The following is a 13,550-nucleotide window of genomic DNA, read 5'->3' as shown; positions in this document are numbered from 1 at the left end:
GGACTCAGCCTTAGAGATAGGGTAAGGAGATGAGTTTCCTCCTTAGGGCTCAGCCTTAGAGATAGGGTAAGGAGATGAGTTTCCTCCTTAGGGCTCAGCCTTAGAGATAGGGTAAGGAGATGAGTTTCCTCCTTAGGACTCAGCCTTAGAGATAGGGTAAGGAGATGAGTTTCCTCCTTAGGACTCAGCCTTAGAGATAGGGTAAGGAGATGAGTTTCCTCCTTAGGACTCAGCCTTAGAGATAGGGTAAGGAGATGAGTTTCCTCCTTAGGACTCAGCCTTAGAGATAGGGTAAGGAGATGAGTTTCCTCCTTAGGGCTCAGCCTTAGAGATAGGGTAAGGAGATGAGTTTCCTCTGTAGGACTCAGCCTTAGAGATAGGGTAAGGAGATGAGTTTCCTCCTTAGGACTCAGTCTTAGAGATAGGATAAGGAGATGAGTTTCCTCCTTAGGGCTCAGCCTTAGAGATAGGGTAAGGAGATGAGTTTCCTCCTTAGGACTCAGCCTTAGAGATAGGGTAAGGAGATGAGTTTCCTCCTTAGGGCTCAGCCTTAGAGATAGGGTAAGGAGATGAGTTTCCTCCTTAGGGCTCAGTCTTAGAGATAGGGTAAGGAGATGAGTTTCCTCCTTAGGACTCAGCCTTAGAGATAGGGTAAGGAGATGAGTTTCCTCCTTAGGGCTCAGCCTTAGAGATAGGGTAAGGAGATGAGTTTCCTCCTTAGGGCTCAGCCTTAGAGATAGGGTAAGGAGATGAGTTTCCTCCTTAGGACTCAGCCTTAGAGATAGGGTAAGGAGATGAGTTTCCTCCTTAGGACTCAGTCTTAGAGATAGGGTAAGGAGATGAGTTTCCTCCTTAGGACTCAGCCTTAGAGATAGGGTAAGGAGATGAGTTTCCTCCTTAGGACTCAGCCTTAGAGATAGGGTAAGGAGATGAGTTTCCTCCTTAGGACTCAGCCTTAGAGATAGGGTAAGGAGATGAGTTTCCTCCTTAGGACTCAGCCTTAGAGATAGGGTAAGGAGATGAGTTTCCTCCTTAGGACTCAGTCTTAGAGATAGGGTAAGGAGATGAGTTTCCTCCTTAGGACTCAGCCTTAGAGATAGGGTAAGGAGATGAGTTTCCTCCTTAGGGCTCAGCCTTAGAGATAGGGTAAGGAGATGAGTTTCCTCCTTAGGGCTCAGCCTTAGAGATAGGGTAAGGAGATGAGTTTCCTCCTTAGGACTCAGCCTTAGAGATAGGGTAAGGAGATGAGTTTCCTCCTTAGGACTCAGCCTTAGAGATAGGGTAAGGAGATGAGTTTCCTCCTTAGGACTCAGTCTTAGAGATAGGGTAAGGAGATGAGTTTCCTCCTTAGGACTCAGCCTTAGAGATAGGGTAAGGAGATGAGTTTCCTCCTTAGGGCTCAGCCTTAGAGATAGGGTAAGGAGATGAGTTTCCTCCTTAGGGCTCAGCCTTAGAGATAGGGTAAGGAGATGAGTTTCCTCCTTAGGACTCAGCCTTAGAGATAGGGTAAGGAGATGAGTTTCCTCCTTAGGACTCAGCCTTAGAGATAGGGTAAGGAGATGAGTTTCCTCCTTAGGACTCAGCCTTAGAGATAGGGTAAGGAGATGAGTTTCCTCCTTAGGGCTCAGCCTTAGAGATAGGGTAAGGAGATGAGTTTCCTCCTTAGGACTCAGCCTTAGAGATAGGGTAAGGAGATGAGTTTCCTCCTTAGGACTCAGCCTTAGAGATAGGGTAAGGAGATGAGTTTCCTCCTTAGGACTCAGCCTTAGAGATAGGGTAAGGAGATGAGTTTCCTCCTTAGGACTCAGCCTTAGAGATAGGGTAAGGAGATGAGTTTCCTCCTTAGGACTCAGTCTTAGAGATAGGGTAAGGAGATGAGTTTCCTCCTTAGGACTCAGCCTTAGAGATAGGGTAAGGAGATGAGTTTCCTCCTTAGGGCTCAGCCTTAGAGATAGGGTAAGGAGATGAGTTTCCTCCTTAGGGCTCAGCCTTAGAGATAGGGTAAGGAGATGAGTTTCCTCCTTAGGACTCAGCCTTAGAGATAGGGTAAGGAGATGAGTTTCCTCCTTAGGACTCAGCCTTAGAGATAGGGTAAGGAGATGAGTTTCCTCCTTAGGACTCAGTCTTAGAGATAGGGTAAGGAGATGAGTTTCCTCCTTAGGACTCAGCCTTAGAGATAGGGTAAGGAGATGAGTTTCCTCCTTAGGGCTCAGCCTTAGAGATAGGGTAAGGAGATGAGTTTCCTCCTTAGGGCTCAGCCTTAGAGATAGGGTAAGGAGATGAGTTTCCTCCTTAGGACTCAGCCTTAGAGATAGGGTAAGGAGATGAGTTTCCTCCTTAGGACTCAGCCTTAGAGATAGGGTAAGGAGATGAGTTTCCTCCTTAGGACTCAGCCTTAGAGATAGGGTAAGGAGATGAGTTTCCTCCTTAGGGCTCAGCCTTAGAGATAGGGTAAGGAGATGAGTTTCCTCCTTAGGACTCAGCCTTAGAGATAGGGTAAGGAGATGAGTTTCCTCCTTAGGACTCAGCCTTAGAGATAGGGTAAGGAGATGAGGTTCCTCCTTAGATATTACTCGTAGTACTTCAGTGTTCTCTGTAATGAACGTTTTAGTACCTTTCTCTCTGCCGCTGTACAGAGAGTTGTCCTCCATTCCTGCCTCTTCATCCGCTCCTCTTCCTCTCAACAGGCTGCTTCTCCTCCCTCCAGCTTCTGTCCAGTTCATCTGTCACATATTAATCACATATTAATCACATATTAATCACATATTAATCACATATTAATCACATATTAATCACATATTAATCATATTGATCACATATCGATCACATATTGATCACATATTAATCACATATTAATCACATATTAATCATATTGATCACATATCGATCACATATTGATCACATATTAATCACATATTAATCACATATTAATCACATATTAATCACATATTAATCACATATTAATCACATATTAATCACATATCGATCACATATTAATCACATATTAATCACATATTAATCACATATTAATCACATATTAATCATATTGATCACATATCGATCACATATTGATCACATATTAATCACATATTAATCACATATTAATCATATTGATCACATATCGATCACATATCGATCACATATTAATCACATATTAATCACATATTAATCATATTGATCACATATCGATCACATATCGATCACATATTGATCACATATTAATCTTATCGATCACATATCGATCACATATTGATCACATATTAATCTTATCGATCACATATCGATCACATATTGATCTCATATTAATCTTATCGATCACATATCGATCACATATTGATCACATATTAATCTTATCGATCACATATCGATCACATATTGATCACATATTGATCACATATTAATCTTATCGATCACATATCGATCACATATTGATCTCATATTAATCTTATCGATCACATATCGATCACATATTGATCACATATTAATCTTATCGATCACATATCGATCACATATTGATCTCATATTAATCTTATCGATCACATATCGATCACATATTGATCACATATTAATCTTATCGATCACATATTGATCACATATTGATCACATATTAATCTTATCGATCACATATCGATCACATATTGATCACATATTAATCTTATCGATCACATATCGATCACATATTGATCACATATTAATCTTATCGATCACATATTGATCACATATTGATCACATATTAATCTTATCGATCACATATCGATCACATATTGATCACATATTAATCTTATCGATCACATATTGATCACATATTGATCACATATTAATCTTATCGATCACATATCGATCACATATTGATCACATATTAATCTTATCGATCACATATTGATCTCATATTGAAGCTCAGTTATTTGAGAACCAACATCCAGTGAAGGAACTAAAGGAGAACGTAGTTGGTGGAGAGGAAGTGCCTCAGCAGAGACGAAGGGTTCACTTCCTGTCACTCAGAAAGAGGAAGCACCACAACGCTATTTATAACAGTGTGTGTGTGTGTGTGTGTGTGTTGTGTATATGTGTGTGTGTGTGTGTGTGTTGTTGTGTGTATGTGTATATGTGTGTGTGTGTGTGTTGTGTATATGTGTATATATGTGTGTGTGTGTGTGTGTGTGTGTGTTGTGTATATGTGTGTGTGTGTGTGTGTGTGTGTTGTTGTGTGTATGTGTGTGTGTGTGTGTGTTGTTGTGTGTATGTGTATATGTGTGTGTGTGTGTGTGTGTGTGTTGTGTATATGTGTATATATGTGTGTGTGTGTGTGTGTGTGTGTGTGTTGTGTATATGTGTGTGTGTGTGTGTGTTGTTGTGTGTATGTGTATATGTGTGTGTGTGTGTGTGTGTGTGTTGTGTATATGTGTATATATGTGTGTGTGTGTGTGTGTTGTGTATATGTGTATATGTGTGTGTGTGTGTGTGTGTGTTGTTGTGTGTATGTGTATATGTGTGTGTGTGTGTGTGTGTTGTGTATATGTGTATATGTGTGTGTGTGTGTGTATATGTGTATATGTGTGTGTGTGTGTTGTGTGTATGTGTATATGTGTGTGTGTGTGTGTGTTATGTGTATGTGTATATGTGTGTGTGTTGTGTGTATGTGTATATGTGTGTGTGTGTGTGTTGTTGTGTGTGTGTGCGTATGTGTGTGTGTGTGCGTATGTGTGTGTGTGTGTGTGTGTTGTTGTGTGTATGTGTATATGTGTGTATGTGTGTTGTTGTGTGTATGTGTATATGTGTGTGTGTGTGTGTGTGTTTTGTGTATGTGTATATGTGTGTGTGTGTTGTTGTGTGTATGTGTATATGTGTGTGTGTGTGTTGTTGTGTGTGTTTGTGTGTGTGTATGTGTATATGTGTGTGTACGTGTGTGTGTTGTGTGTGTATGTGTGTGTATGTTGTTGTGTGTATGTGTATATGTGTGTGTGTGCGTATGTGTTGTGTGTGTATATGTGTGTGTTGTTGTGTGTATGTGTTGTTGTGTATATGTGTGTGTTGTTGTGTTTTTGTGTGTGTATATGTGTGTGTTGTTGTGTGTATGTGTTGTTGTGTTTTTGTGTGTATATATGTGTGTGTTTTTGTGTGTATATATGTGTGTGTTTTTGTGTGTGTTGTTGTGTGTGTATATGTGTTTGTATATGTGTGTGTTGTTGTGTGTATATATGTGTGTGTTGTTGTGTGTGTATATGTGTGTGTTTTTGTGTGTATATATGTGTGTGTTTTTGTGTGTGTATATGTGTGTGTTTTTGTGTGTATATATGTGTGTGTTTTTGTGTGTGTATATGTGTGTGTTTTTGTGTGTATATGTGTGTGTTGTTGTGTTGTTGTGTGTGTATATGTGTGTGTTGTTGTGTTGTTGTGTGTATATATGTGTGTGTTGTTGTGTGTGTATATGTGTGTGTTTTTGTGTGTGTATATGTGTGTGTTGTTGTGTGTGTATATGTGTGTGTTGTTGTGTGTGTATATGTGTGTGTTGTTGTGTGTGTATATGTGTGTGTTGTTGTGTGTGTATATGTGTGTGTTGTTGTGTGTGTATATGTGTGTGTTGTTGTGTGTGTATATGTGTGTGTTGTTGTGTGTGTATATGTGTGTGTTGTTGTGTGTGTATATGTGTGTGTTGTTGTGTGTGTATATGTGTGTGTTGTTGTGTGTGTATATGTGTGTGTTGTTGTGTGTGTATATGTGTGTGTTGTTGTGTGTGTATATGTGTGTGTTGTTGTGTGTGTATATGTGTGTGTTGTTGTGTGTGTATATGTGTGTGTTGTTGTGTGTGTATATGTGTGTGTTGTTGTGTGTGTATATGTGTGTGTTGTTGTGTGTGTATATGTGTGTGTTGTTGTGTGTGTATATGTGTGTGTTGTTGTGTGTGTATATGTGTGTGTTGTTGTGTGTGTATATGTGTGTGTACCTACAGGGAAGGCAATCTCACACAGTTTGTGTGTCCAGTCTTCCAGCTGCAGTCGGTCTGCAGAGAAGACGTAGATCTTCTCGGAGGTCTCGATCAGAAAGGGTTCCGTGTCTCTGGGACATCCGTCCATCTCCACCTCCGACACCCGGATACAGTCAGACAAACGGATCACCTGGAGACAGAGTAGAGACCAGTAGAATGAGGCCAGAGTAGAGACCAGTAGAATGAGGCCAGAGTAGAGACCAGTAGAATGAGGCCAGAGTAGAGACCAGTAGAATGAGGCCAGAGTAGAGACCAGTAGAATGAGGCCAGAGTAGAGACCAGTAGAATGAGGCCAGAGTAGAGACCAGTAGAATGAGGCCAGAGTAGAGACCAGAGTAGAGACCAGTAGAATGAGGCCAGAGTAGAGACCAGAGTAGAGACCAGTAGAATGAGGCCAGAGTAGAGACCAGAGTAGAGACCAGTAGAATGAGGCCAGAGTAGAGACCAGAGTAGAGACCAGTAGAATGAGGCCAGAGTAGAGAACAGAGTAGAGACCAGTAGAATGAGGCCAGAGTAGAGACCAGTAGAATGAGGCCAGAGTAGAGACCAGTAGAATGAGGCCAGAGTAGAGACCAGTAGAATGAGGCCAGAGTAGAGACCAGAGTAGAGACCAGTAGAATGAGGCCAGAGTAGAGACCAGAGTAGAGACCAGTAGAATGAGGCCAGAGTAGAGACCAGTAGAATGAGGCCAGAGTAGAGACCAGTAGAATGAGGCCAGAGTAGAGACCAGAGTAGAGACCAGTAGAATGAGGCCAGAGTAGAGAACAGAGTAGAGACCAGTAGAATGAGGCCAGAGTATAGACCAGTAGAATGAGGCCAGAGTAGAGACCAGTAGAATGAGGCCAGAGTAGAGACCAGTAGAATGAAGCCAGAGTAGAGACCAGTAGAATAAGGCCAGAGTAGAGACCAACGTAGAGACCAGTAGAATGAGACCAGAGTAGAGACCAGTAGAATGAGGCCAGAGTAGAGACCAGTAGAATGAGGCCAGAGTAGAGACCAGTAGAATGAGGCCAGAGTAGAGACCAGTAGAATAAGGCCAGAGTAGAGACCAACGTAGAGACCAGTAGAATGAGGCCAGAGTAGAGACCAGAGTAGAGACCAGTAGAATGAGGCAAGAGTAGAGACCAGTAGAATGAGGCCAGAGTAGAGACCAGTAGAATGAGGCCAGAGTAGAGACCAGTAGAATGAGGCCAGAGTAGAGACCAGTAGAATGAGGCCAGAGTAGAGACCAGAGTAGAGACCAGTAGAATGAGGCCAGAGTAGAGACCAGAGTAGAGACCAGTAGAATGAGGCCAGAGTAGAGACCAGTAGAATGAGGCCAGAGTAGAGACCAGTAGAATGAGGCCAGAGTAGAGACCAGAGTAGAGACCAGTAGAATGAGGCCAGAGTAGAGAACAGAGTAGAGACCAGTAGAATGAGGCCAGAGTATAGACCAGTAGAATGAGGCCAGAGTAGAGACCAGTAGAATGAGGCCAGAGTAGAGACCAGTAGAATGAAGCCAGAGTAGAGACCAGTAGAATGAGGCCAGAGTAGAGACCAGTAGAATAAGGCCAGAGTAGAGACCAACGTAGAGACCAGTAGAATGAGACCAGAGTAGAGACCAAAGTAGAGACCAGTAGAATGAGGCCAGAGTAGAGACCAGTAGAATGAGGCCAGAGTAGAGACCAGTAGAATAAGGCCAGAGTAGAGACCAACGTAGAGACCAGTAGAATGAGGCCAGAGTAGAGACCAGAGTAGAGACCAGTAGAATGAGGCAAGAGTAGAGACCAGTAGAATGAGGCCAGAGTAGAGACCAGTAGAATGAGGCCAGAGTAGAGACCAGAGTAGAGACCAGTAGAATGAGGCCAGAGTAGAGACCAGTAGAATGAGGCCAGAGTAGAGACCAGTAGAATGAGGCCAGAGTAGAGGCCAGAGTAGAGACCAGTAGAATGAGGCCAGAGTAGAGGCCAGTAGAATGAGGCCAGAGTAGAGAACAGAGTAGAGAACAGAGTAGAGACCAGTAGAATGAGGCCAGAGTAGAGACCAGTAGAATGATGCCAGAGTAGAGACCAGTAGAATGAGGCCAGAGTAGAGGCCAGAGTAGAGACCAGTAGAATGAGGCCAGAGTAGAGAACAGAGTAGAGACCAGTAGAATGAGGCCAGAGTAGAGACCAGTAGAATGAGGCCAGAGTAGAGACCAGTAGAATAAGGCCAGAGTAGAGACCAACGTAGAGACCAACGTAGAGACCAGTAGAATGAGGCCAGAGTAGAGACCAAAGTAGAGACCAGTAGAATGAGGCCAGAGTAGAGACCAGTAGAATGAGGCCAGAGTAGAGAACAGAGTAGAGACCAGTAGAATGAGGCCAGAGTAGAGACCAGTAGAATGAGGCCAGAGTAGAGACCAGTAGAATGAGGCCAGAGTAGAGACCAGTAGAATAAGGCCAGAGTAGAGACCAACGTAGAGACCAGTAGAATGAGGCCAGAGTAGAGACCAGAGTAGAGACCAGTAGAATGAGGCCATAGTATAGACCAGTAGAATGAGGCCAGAGTAGAGACCAGTAGAATGAGGCCAGAGTAGAGACCAGTAGAATGAGGCCAGAGTAGAGACCAGTAGAATGAGGCCAGAGTAGAGACCAGTAGATACCAGTAGAGTTTAGGAGAGTCAAATATAGTGCAGTGTGGTCCAGTAGAGTTCAGTAGAGCCCAATATAGTTATGTTAAGTCCAGTAGAATCCAATACATTCAGTAGAGTCCATTAGAGTTCAGTCCAGTCCAATAGAGTTCAGTAGGGTCCAATAGAGTCCAGTAGAGCCCATAAATAGCCCAGTGGAGTCCAGTAGAGCACAATTGAGTCCAATAGAGCCCAATAGAGTCAAATATAATCCAATAGAGTCCAAGCAAGTTTAAGTCCAGTATGTTCAGTAGAGTTCAGTAGAGTCCAATATAGTTCAGTGGGGTCCAGTTGAGTTCAGTTGAGTTCAGTTGAGTTCAGTTGAGTTCAGTAGAGCCCAGTAGAGCCCAGTAGAGTCCAGTAGAGTCCAGTTGAGTCCAGTAGAGTCCAGTTGAGTCCAGTTGAGTTCAGTTGAGTTCAGTAGAGCCCAGTAGAGTTCAGTAGAGCCCAGTAGAGCCTAGTGGAGCCCAGTAGAGTCCAGTAGAGTCCAATAGAGCCCAGTAGAGTCCATTAGAGCCCAGTAGAGTCCAGTTGAGTCCAGTTGAGTCCAGTAGAGCCCAGTAGAGCCCAATAGAGCCCAGTAGAGCCCAGTAGAGCCCAGTAGAGTCCAGTTGAGTCCAGTTGAGTCCAGTATAGCCCAGTAGAGTCCAGTAGAGCCCAGTAGAGCCCAATATAGTCAAGTAGAGTCCATTAGAGCGCAGTAGAGTCCAGTAGAGTCCAGTTGAGTCCAGTTGAGTCCAGTAGAGCCCATTATAGTCCAGTAGAGCCCATTATAGTCCAGTAGAGCCCAATAGAGCCCAGTAGAGTCCATTAGAGCCCAGTAGAGTCCAGTAGAGTCCAGTAGAGTCCAGTAGAGTCCAGTTGAGTCCAGTTGAGTCCAGTAGAGCCCAGTAGAGTCCATTAGAGCCCAGTAGAGTCCAGTAGAGTCCAGTAGAGTCCAGTTGAGTCCAGTTGAGTCCAGTTGAGTCCAGTAGAGCCCAATAGAGCCCAGTAGAGTCCATTAGAGCCCAGTAGAGTCCAGTAGAGTCCAGTAGAGTCCAGTTGAGTCCAGTTGAGTCCAGTAGAGCCCAGTAGAGTCCATTAGAGCCCAGTAGAGTCCAGTAGAGTCCAGTTGAGTCCAGTATAGCCCAGTAGAGTCCAGTAGAGCCCAGTAGAGCCCAATATAGTCAAGTAGAGTCCATTAGAGCGCAGTAGAGTCCAGTAGAGTCCAGTTGAGTCCAGTTGAGTCCAGTAGAGCCCATTATAGTCCAGTAGAGCCCATTATAGTCCAGTAGAGCCCAATAGAGCCCAGTAGAGTCCATTAGAGCCCAGTAGAGTCCAGTAGAGTCCAGTAGAGTCCAGTAGAGTCCAGTAGAGTCCAGTTGAGTCCAGTTGAGTCCAGTAGAGTCCAGTACGCTACCTTCTTGTTTTCTTGCTGCTTGCGACTTTTCTCAGCAGTGACTCCTTTACAATCAAAGAACTCCAGTCTGGCAATCGAACAGGAACTTTCTCTGAACAGGACGCACCAGATACGCTTCCACTTCTACACACACACACACACACACACACACACACACTGTATTGTTAATGTTAGCTCTGTAGTGTTAGCATTAGCTGTGTAGTGTTAGCGTTAGCTGTGTAGTGTAGCGTTAGCGTACCTTTCCAAACTTCTGCTGCTGCAGGTACAGCGTCCCCTGTTTCCTGATGTCCTCCTCCATGACGACGCTGCAGCTCCTCTTTGTGCTCCACTTTCCTCAACTCCTCCTCCTCCTGCTCCTCCCGTGTCTTCTGTCTATTCACCTCCTCTCTGACTTTCTGCTTCCTCTTGGTTAAAGTCCCCTCTCAACTCCTCTTCCTCTTTTTCCTCACTCCTCCTGTCCTGCTCTTCTTTACCTCCTTCAGCCCTTCTCATTCACCTCTTCTTGTTCCGTCTCCTTCTCCTTCTGGTCTCCTCGTTTACTCTCTGGTCTCTCGCAGAGGTTCCCCCGATCCTCTGTGGTGCACCTCCTCGTCTCGTCCTCCTCGTCTCGTTCTCCTCGTCCTCCTCGTCTCGACCTCCTCGTCTCGTCCTCCTCGTCTCGTCCTCCCCGTCTCGTTCTCCTCGTCCTCCTCGTCACGTCCTCCTCGTCACGTCCTCCTCTCTGTGGTCTCACAGAGACATCATCTATTTCCTGCTTTCAGTCTGTTGCAACATGTAATGCAGAAGTAACGTGTGAACGTTCTCTGCTCCTTCTTCCATCTCTCATCTGCTCACGTCCTCACGTCCTCATCTCCTCACCTCATCTGCCCCCTGGTGGCCACGTTGGAGATCTCTCTAAATAAATAAATAAAGAAAACTGAGGAGTAGAAGAAATATAGGGTGGAGGAGAGTGGAGGAGCATAGGATGGAGGTGACTGGGGTGGAGATTTAGTGTAGTTGGCTGATGCCTTAGCGGCCGCTAATTAAGCAGTTAGTAATGTGCAATGGAGAGATGTAAATTCATCCATAAGGAGAAGAGGAGATAGGTGCTCAGTGTATCCTAAAACATCCCCCAGCAGCCTATAAGCCTATAGCAGCATATCAAGGGGCTGGACCAGGGCAAACCTGATTCAGCCCTAACTATAAAGGCTATTAAAGAGGAAAGTCTTAAGTCTATTCTTGAATGAGGTGACTGTGTCTGCCTCCAGGACTGAAAGTGGAAGCTGGTTCCATAAAAGAGGAGCTTGATAACTGAAGGCTCTTGCTCCCATCCTACTTTTTAGGACTCTAGGAACCACGAGTAGCCCCGCATTTAGTGAGCGCAGCTCTCTAGTGGGGCAAAATGGTACTACAAGCTCCTTAAGATATGATGGTGCATCACCAATCAAGGCTTTGTAGGTGAGGAGAAGAATTTTAAATGTGATTCTTGATTTTACAGGGAGCCAGTGCAGAGCAGCTAATACAGGAGTCATGTGATCTCTTTTCTTAGTTTTTGTGAGTACACGAGCTGCAGCATTCTGGATCAACTGGAGGGACTTAAGAGACTTATTAGAGCAGCCTGATAATAAGGAGTTGCAGTAATCTAGTCTGGAAGTAACAAACACGTGAACCAGCTTTTCTGCATCTTTTTGAGACAAGATGTGCCTGATTTTTTAAATGTTACGTAGATGATAAAATGCAATCCTTGAGATTTGCTTCACGTGGAGTTAAAGGACAAGTCTGGGTCAAAGATAACTAGAGATTCTTTACAGTCGTGTTGGATGCCAGGGCAATGCCATCTACAGAAACCACATCACCAGATAATTGATCTCTGAGGTGTTCAGGGCCAGTAAAATAACTTCAGTTTTGTCTGAGTTTAACATCAGGAAGTTGCAGGTCATCCATATTTTTATGTCTTTAAGACATTCTTGAAGTTTAGCGAGCTGGTTGGTCTCCTCTGGTTTGATCCATAGATATAATTGAGTATCGTCTGCATAGCAATGAAAGTTTATGGACTGTTTCCTGATAATGTTGCCCAAAGGAAGCATATATAAGGTAAATAAAATTGGTCCAAGCACAGAACCTTGTGGAACTCCGTGATTAACGTTGGTGGTCATTGAGGCGAAACCACTACAGAGATGAGTCCTTTATCAACACTAAGGTCTAACAAGACCAGTATAGAGATGAGTCCTTTATCAGCACTAAGGTCTAACAAGACCAGTACAGAGATGAGTCCTTTATCAGCACTAAGGTCCAACAAGACCAGTACAGAGATGAGTCCTTTATCAGCACTAAGGTCTAACAAGACCAGTACAGAGATGAGTCCTTTATCAGCACTAAGGTCTAACAAGACCAGTACAGAGATGAGTCCTTTATCAGCACTAAGGTCTAACAAGACCAGTACAGAGATGAGTCCTTTATCAGCACTAAGGTCTAACAAGACCAGTACAGAGATGAGTCCTTTATCAGCACTAAGGTCTAACAAGACCAGTACAGAGATGAGTCCTTTATCAGCACTAAGGTCTAACAAGACCAGTACAGAGATGAGTCCTTTATCAGCACTAAGGTCTAACAAGACCAGTACAGAGATGAGTCCTTTATCAACACTAAGGTCTAACAAGACCAGTACAGAGATGAGTCCTTTATCAGCACTAAGGTCTAACAAGACCAGTACAGAGATGAGTCCTTTATCAGCACTAAGGTCTAACAAGACCAGTACAGAGATGAGTCCTTTATCAGCACTAAGGTCTAACAAGACCAGTACAGAGATGAGTCCTTTATCAGCACTAAGGTCTAACAAGACCAGTACAGAGATGAGTCCTTTATCAGCACTAAGGTCTAACAAGACCAGTACAGAGATGAGTCCTTTATCAGCACTAAGGTCTAACAAGACCAGTACAGAGATGAGTCCTTTATCAGCACTAAGGTCTAACAAGACCAGTACAGAGATGAGTCCTTTATCAGCACTAAGGTCTAACAAGACCAGTACAGAGATGAGTCCTTTATCAGCACTAAGGTCTAACAAGACCAGTACAGAGATGAGTCCTTTATCAGCACTAAGGTCTAACAAGACCAGTACAGAGATGAGTCCTTTATCAGCACTAAGGTCTAACAAGACCAGTACAGAGATGAGTCCTTTATCAGCACTAAGGTCTAACAAGACCAGTACAGAGATGAGTCCTTTATCAGCACTAAGGTCTAACAAGACCAGTACAGAGATGAGTCCTTTATCAGCACTAAGGTCTAACAAGACCAGTACAGAGATGAGTCCTTTATCAGCACTAAGGTCTAACAAGACCAGTACGGAGATGAGTCCTTTATCAGCACTAAGGTCTAACAAGACCAGTACAGAGATGAGTCATCTATCAGTACTCGATCGATGGCTTTTGATCTGAAGATATTAATTAAAAGAAGGAGCCAGAGTTCAGAGCTCAGCTTTGTTTATTAAAATAAGAGAAGAAGAGTTCTAATGTTTACGATTCTGTTCACGTCTTCAT

The 13,550-nt window shown here is 43.8% G+C and overlaps 1 protein-coding gene across 1 annotated transcript in view; it reads right to left on the bottom strand.

The window, feature by feature from the left end:
- Positions 1 to 10,865, bottom strand: part of dok2 (docking protein 2) — a 17,608-nt gene extending 6,743 nt beyond the window's left edge. Inside the window, exons 1-4 of the mRNA XM_034542577.1 lie at positions 10,274 to 10,865; positions 10,036 to 10,158; positions 5,949 to 6,116; positions 2,615 to 2,723 (exon numbers count right to left, since the gene is read on the bottom strand). Coding sequence (XP_034398468.1) covers positions 2,615 to 2,723; positions 5,949 to 6,116; positions 10,036 to 10,158; positions 10,274 to 10,333 — 460 coding nt within the window. The 5' untranslated portion in view covers positions 10,334 to 10,865. The remainder of the gene's footprint in view (positions 1 to 2,614; positions 2,724 to 5,948; positions 6,117 to 10,035; positions 10,159 to 10,273) is intronic.
- Between the last annotated feature and the right edge of the window lie 2,685 nt (positions 10,866 to 13,550).

This window comes from Cyclopterus lumpus, chromosome 9 (assembly GCF_009769545.1).
Source record: "Cyclopterus lumpus isolate fCycLum1 chromosome 9, fCycLum1.pri, whole genome shotgun sequence".
In the NCBI taxonomy this organism is placed as follows: domain Eukaryota; kingdom Metazoa; phylum Chordata; class Actinopteri; order Perciformes; family Cyclopteridae; genus Cyclopterus; species Cyclopterus lumpus.
The sequence above is the reverse complement of the archived record's forward strand: the minus strand, read 5'-3'. Positions and strand labels throughout refer to the sequence as shown.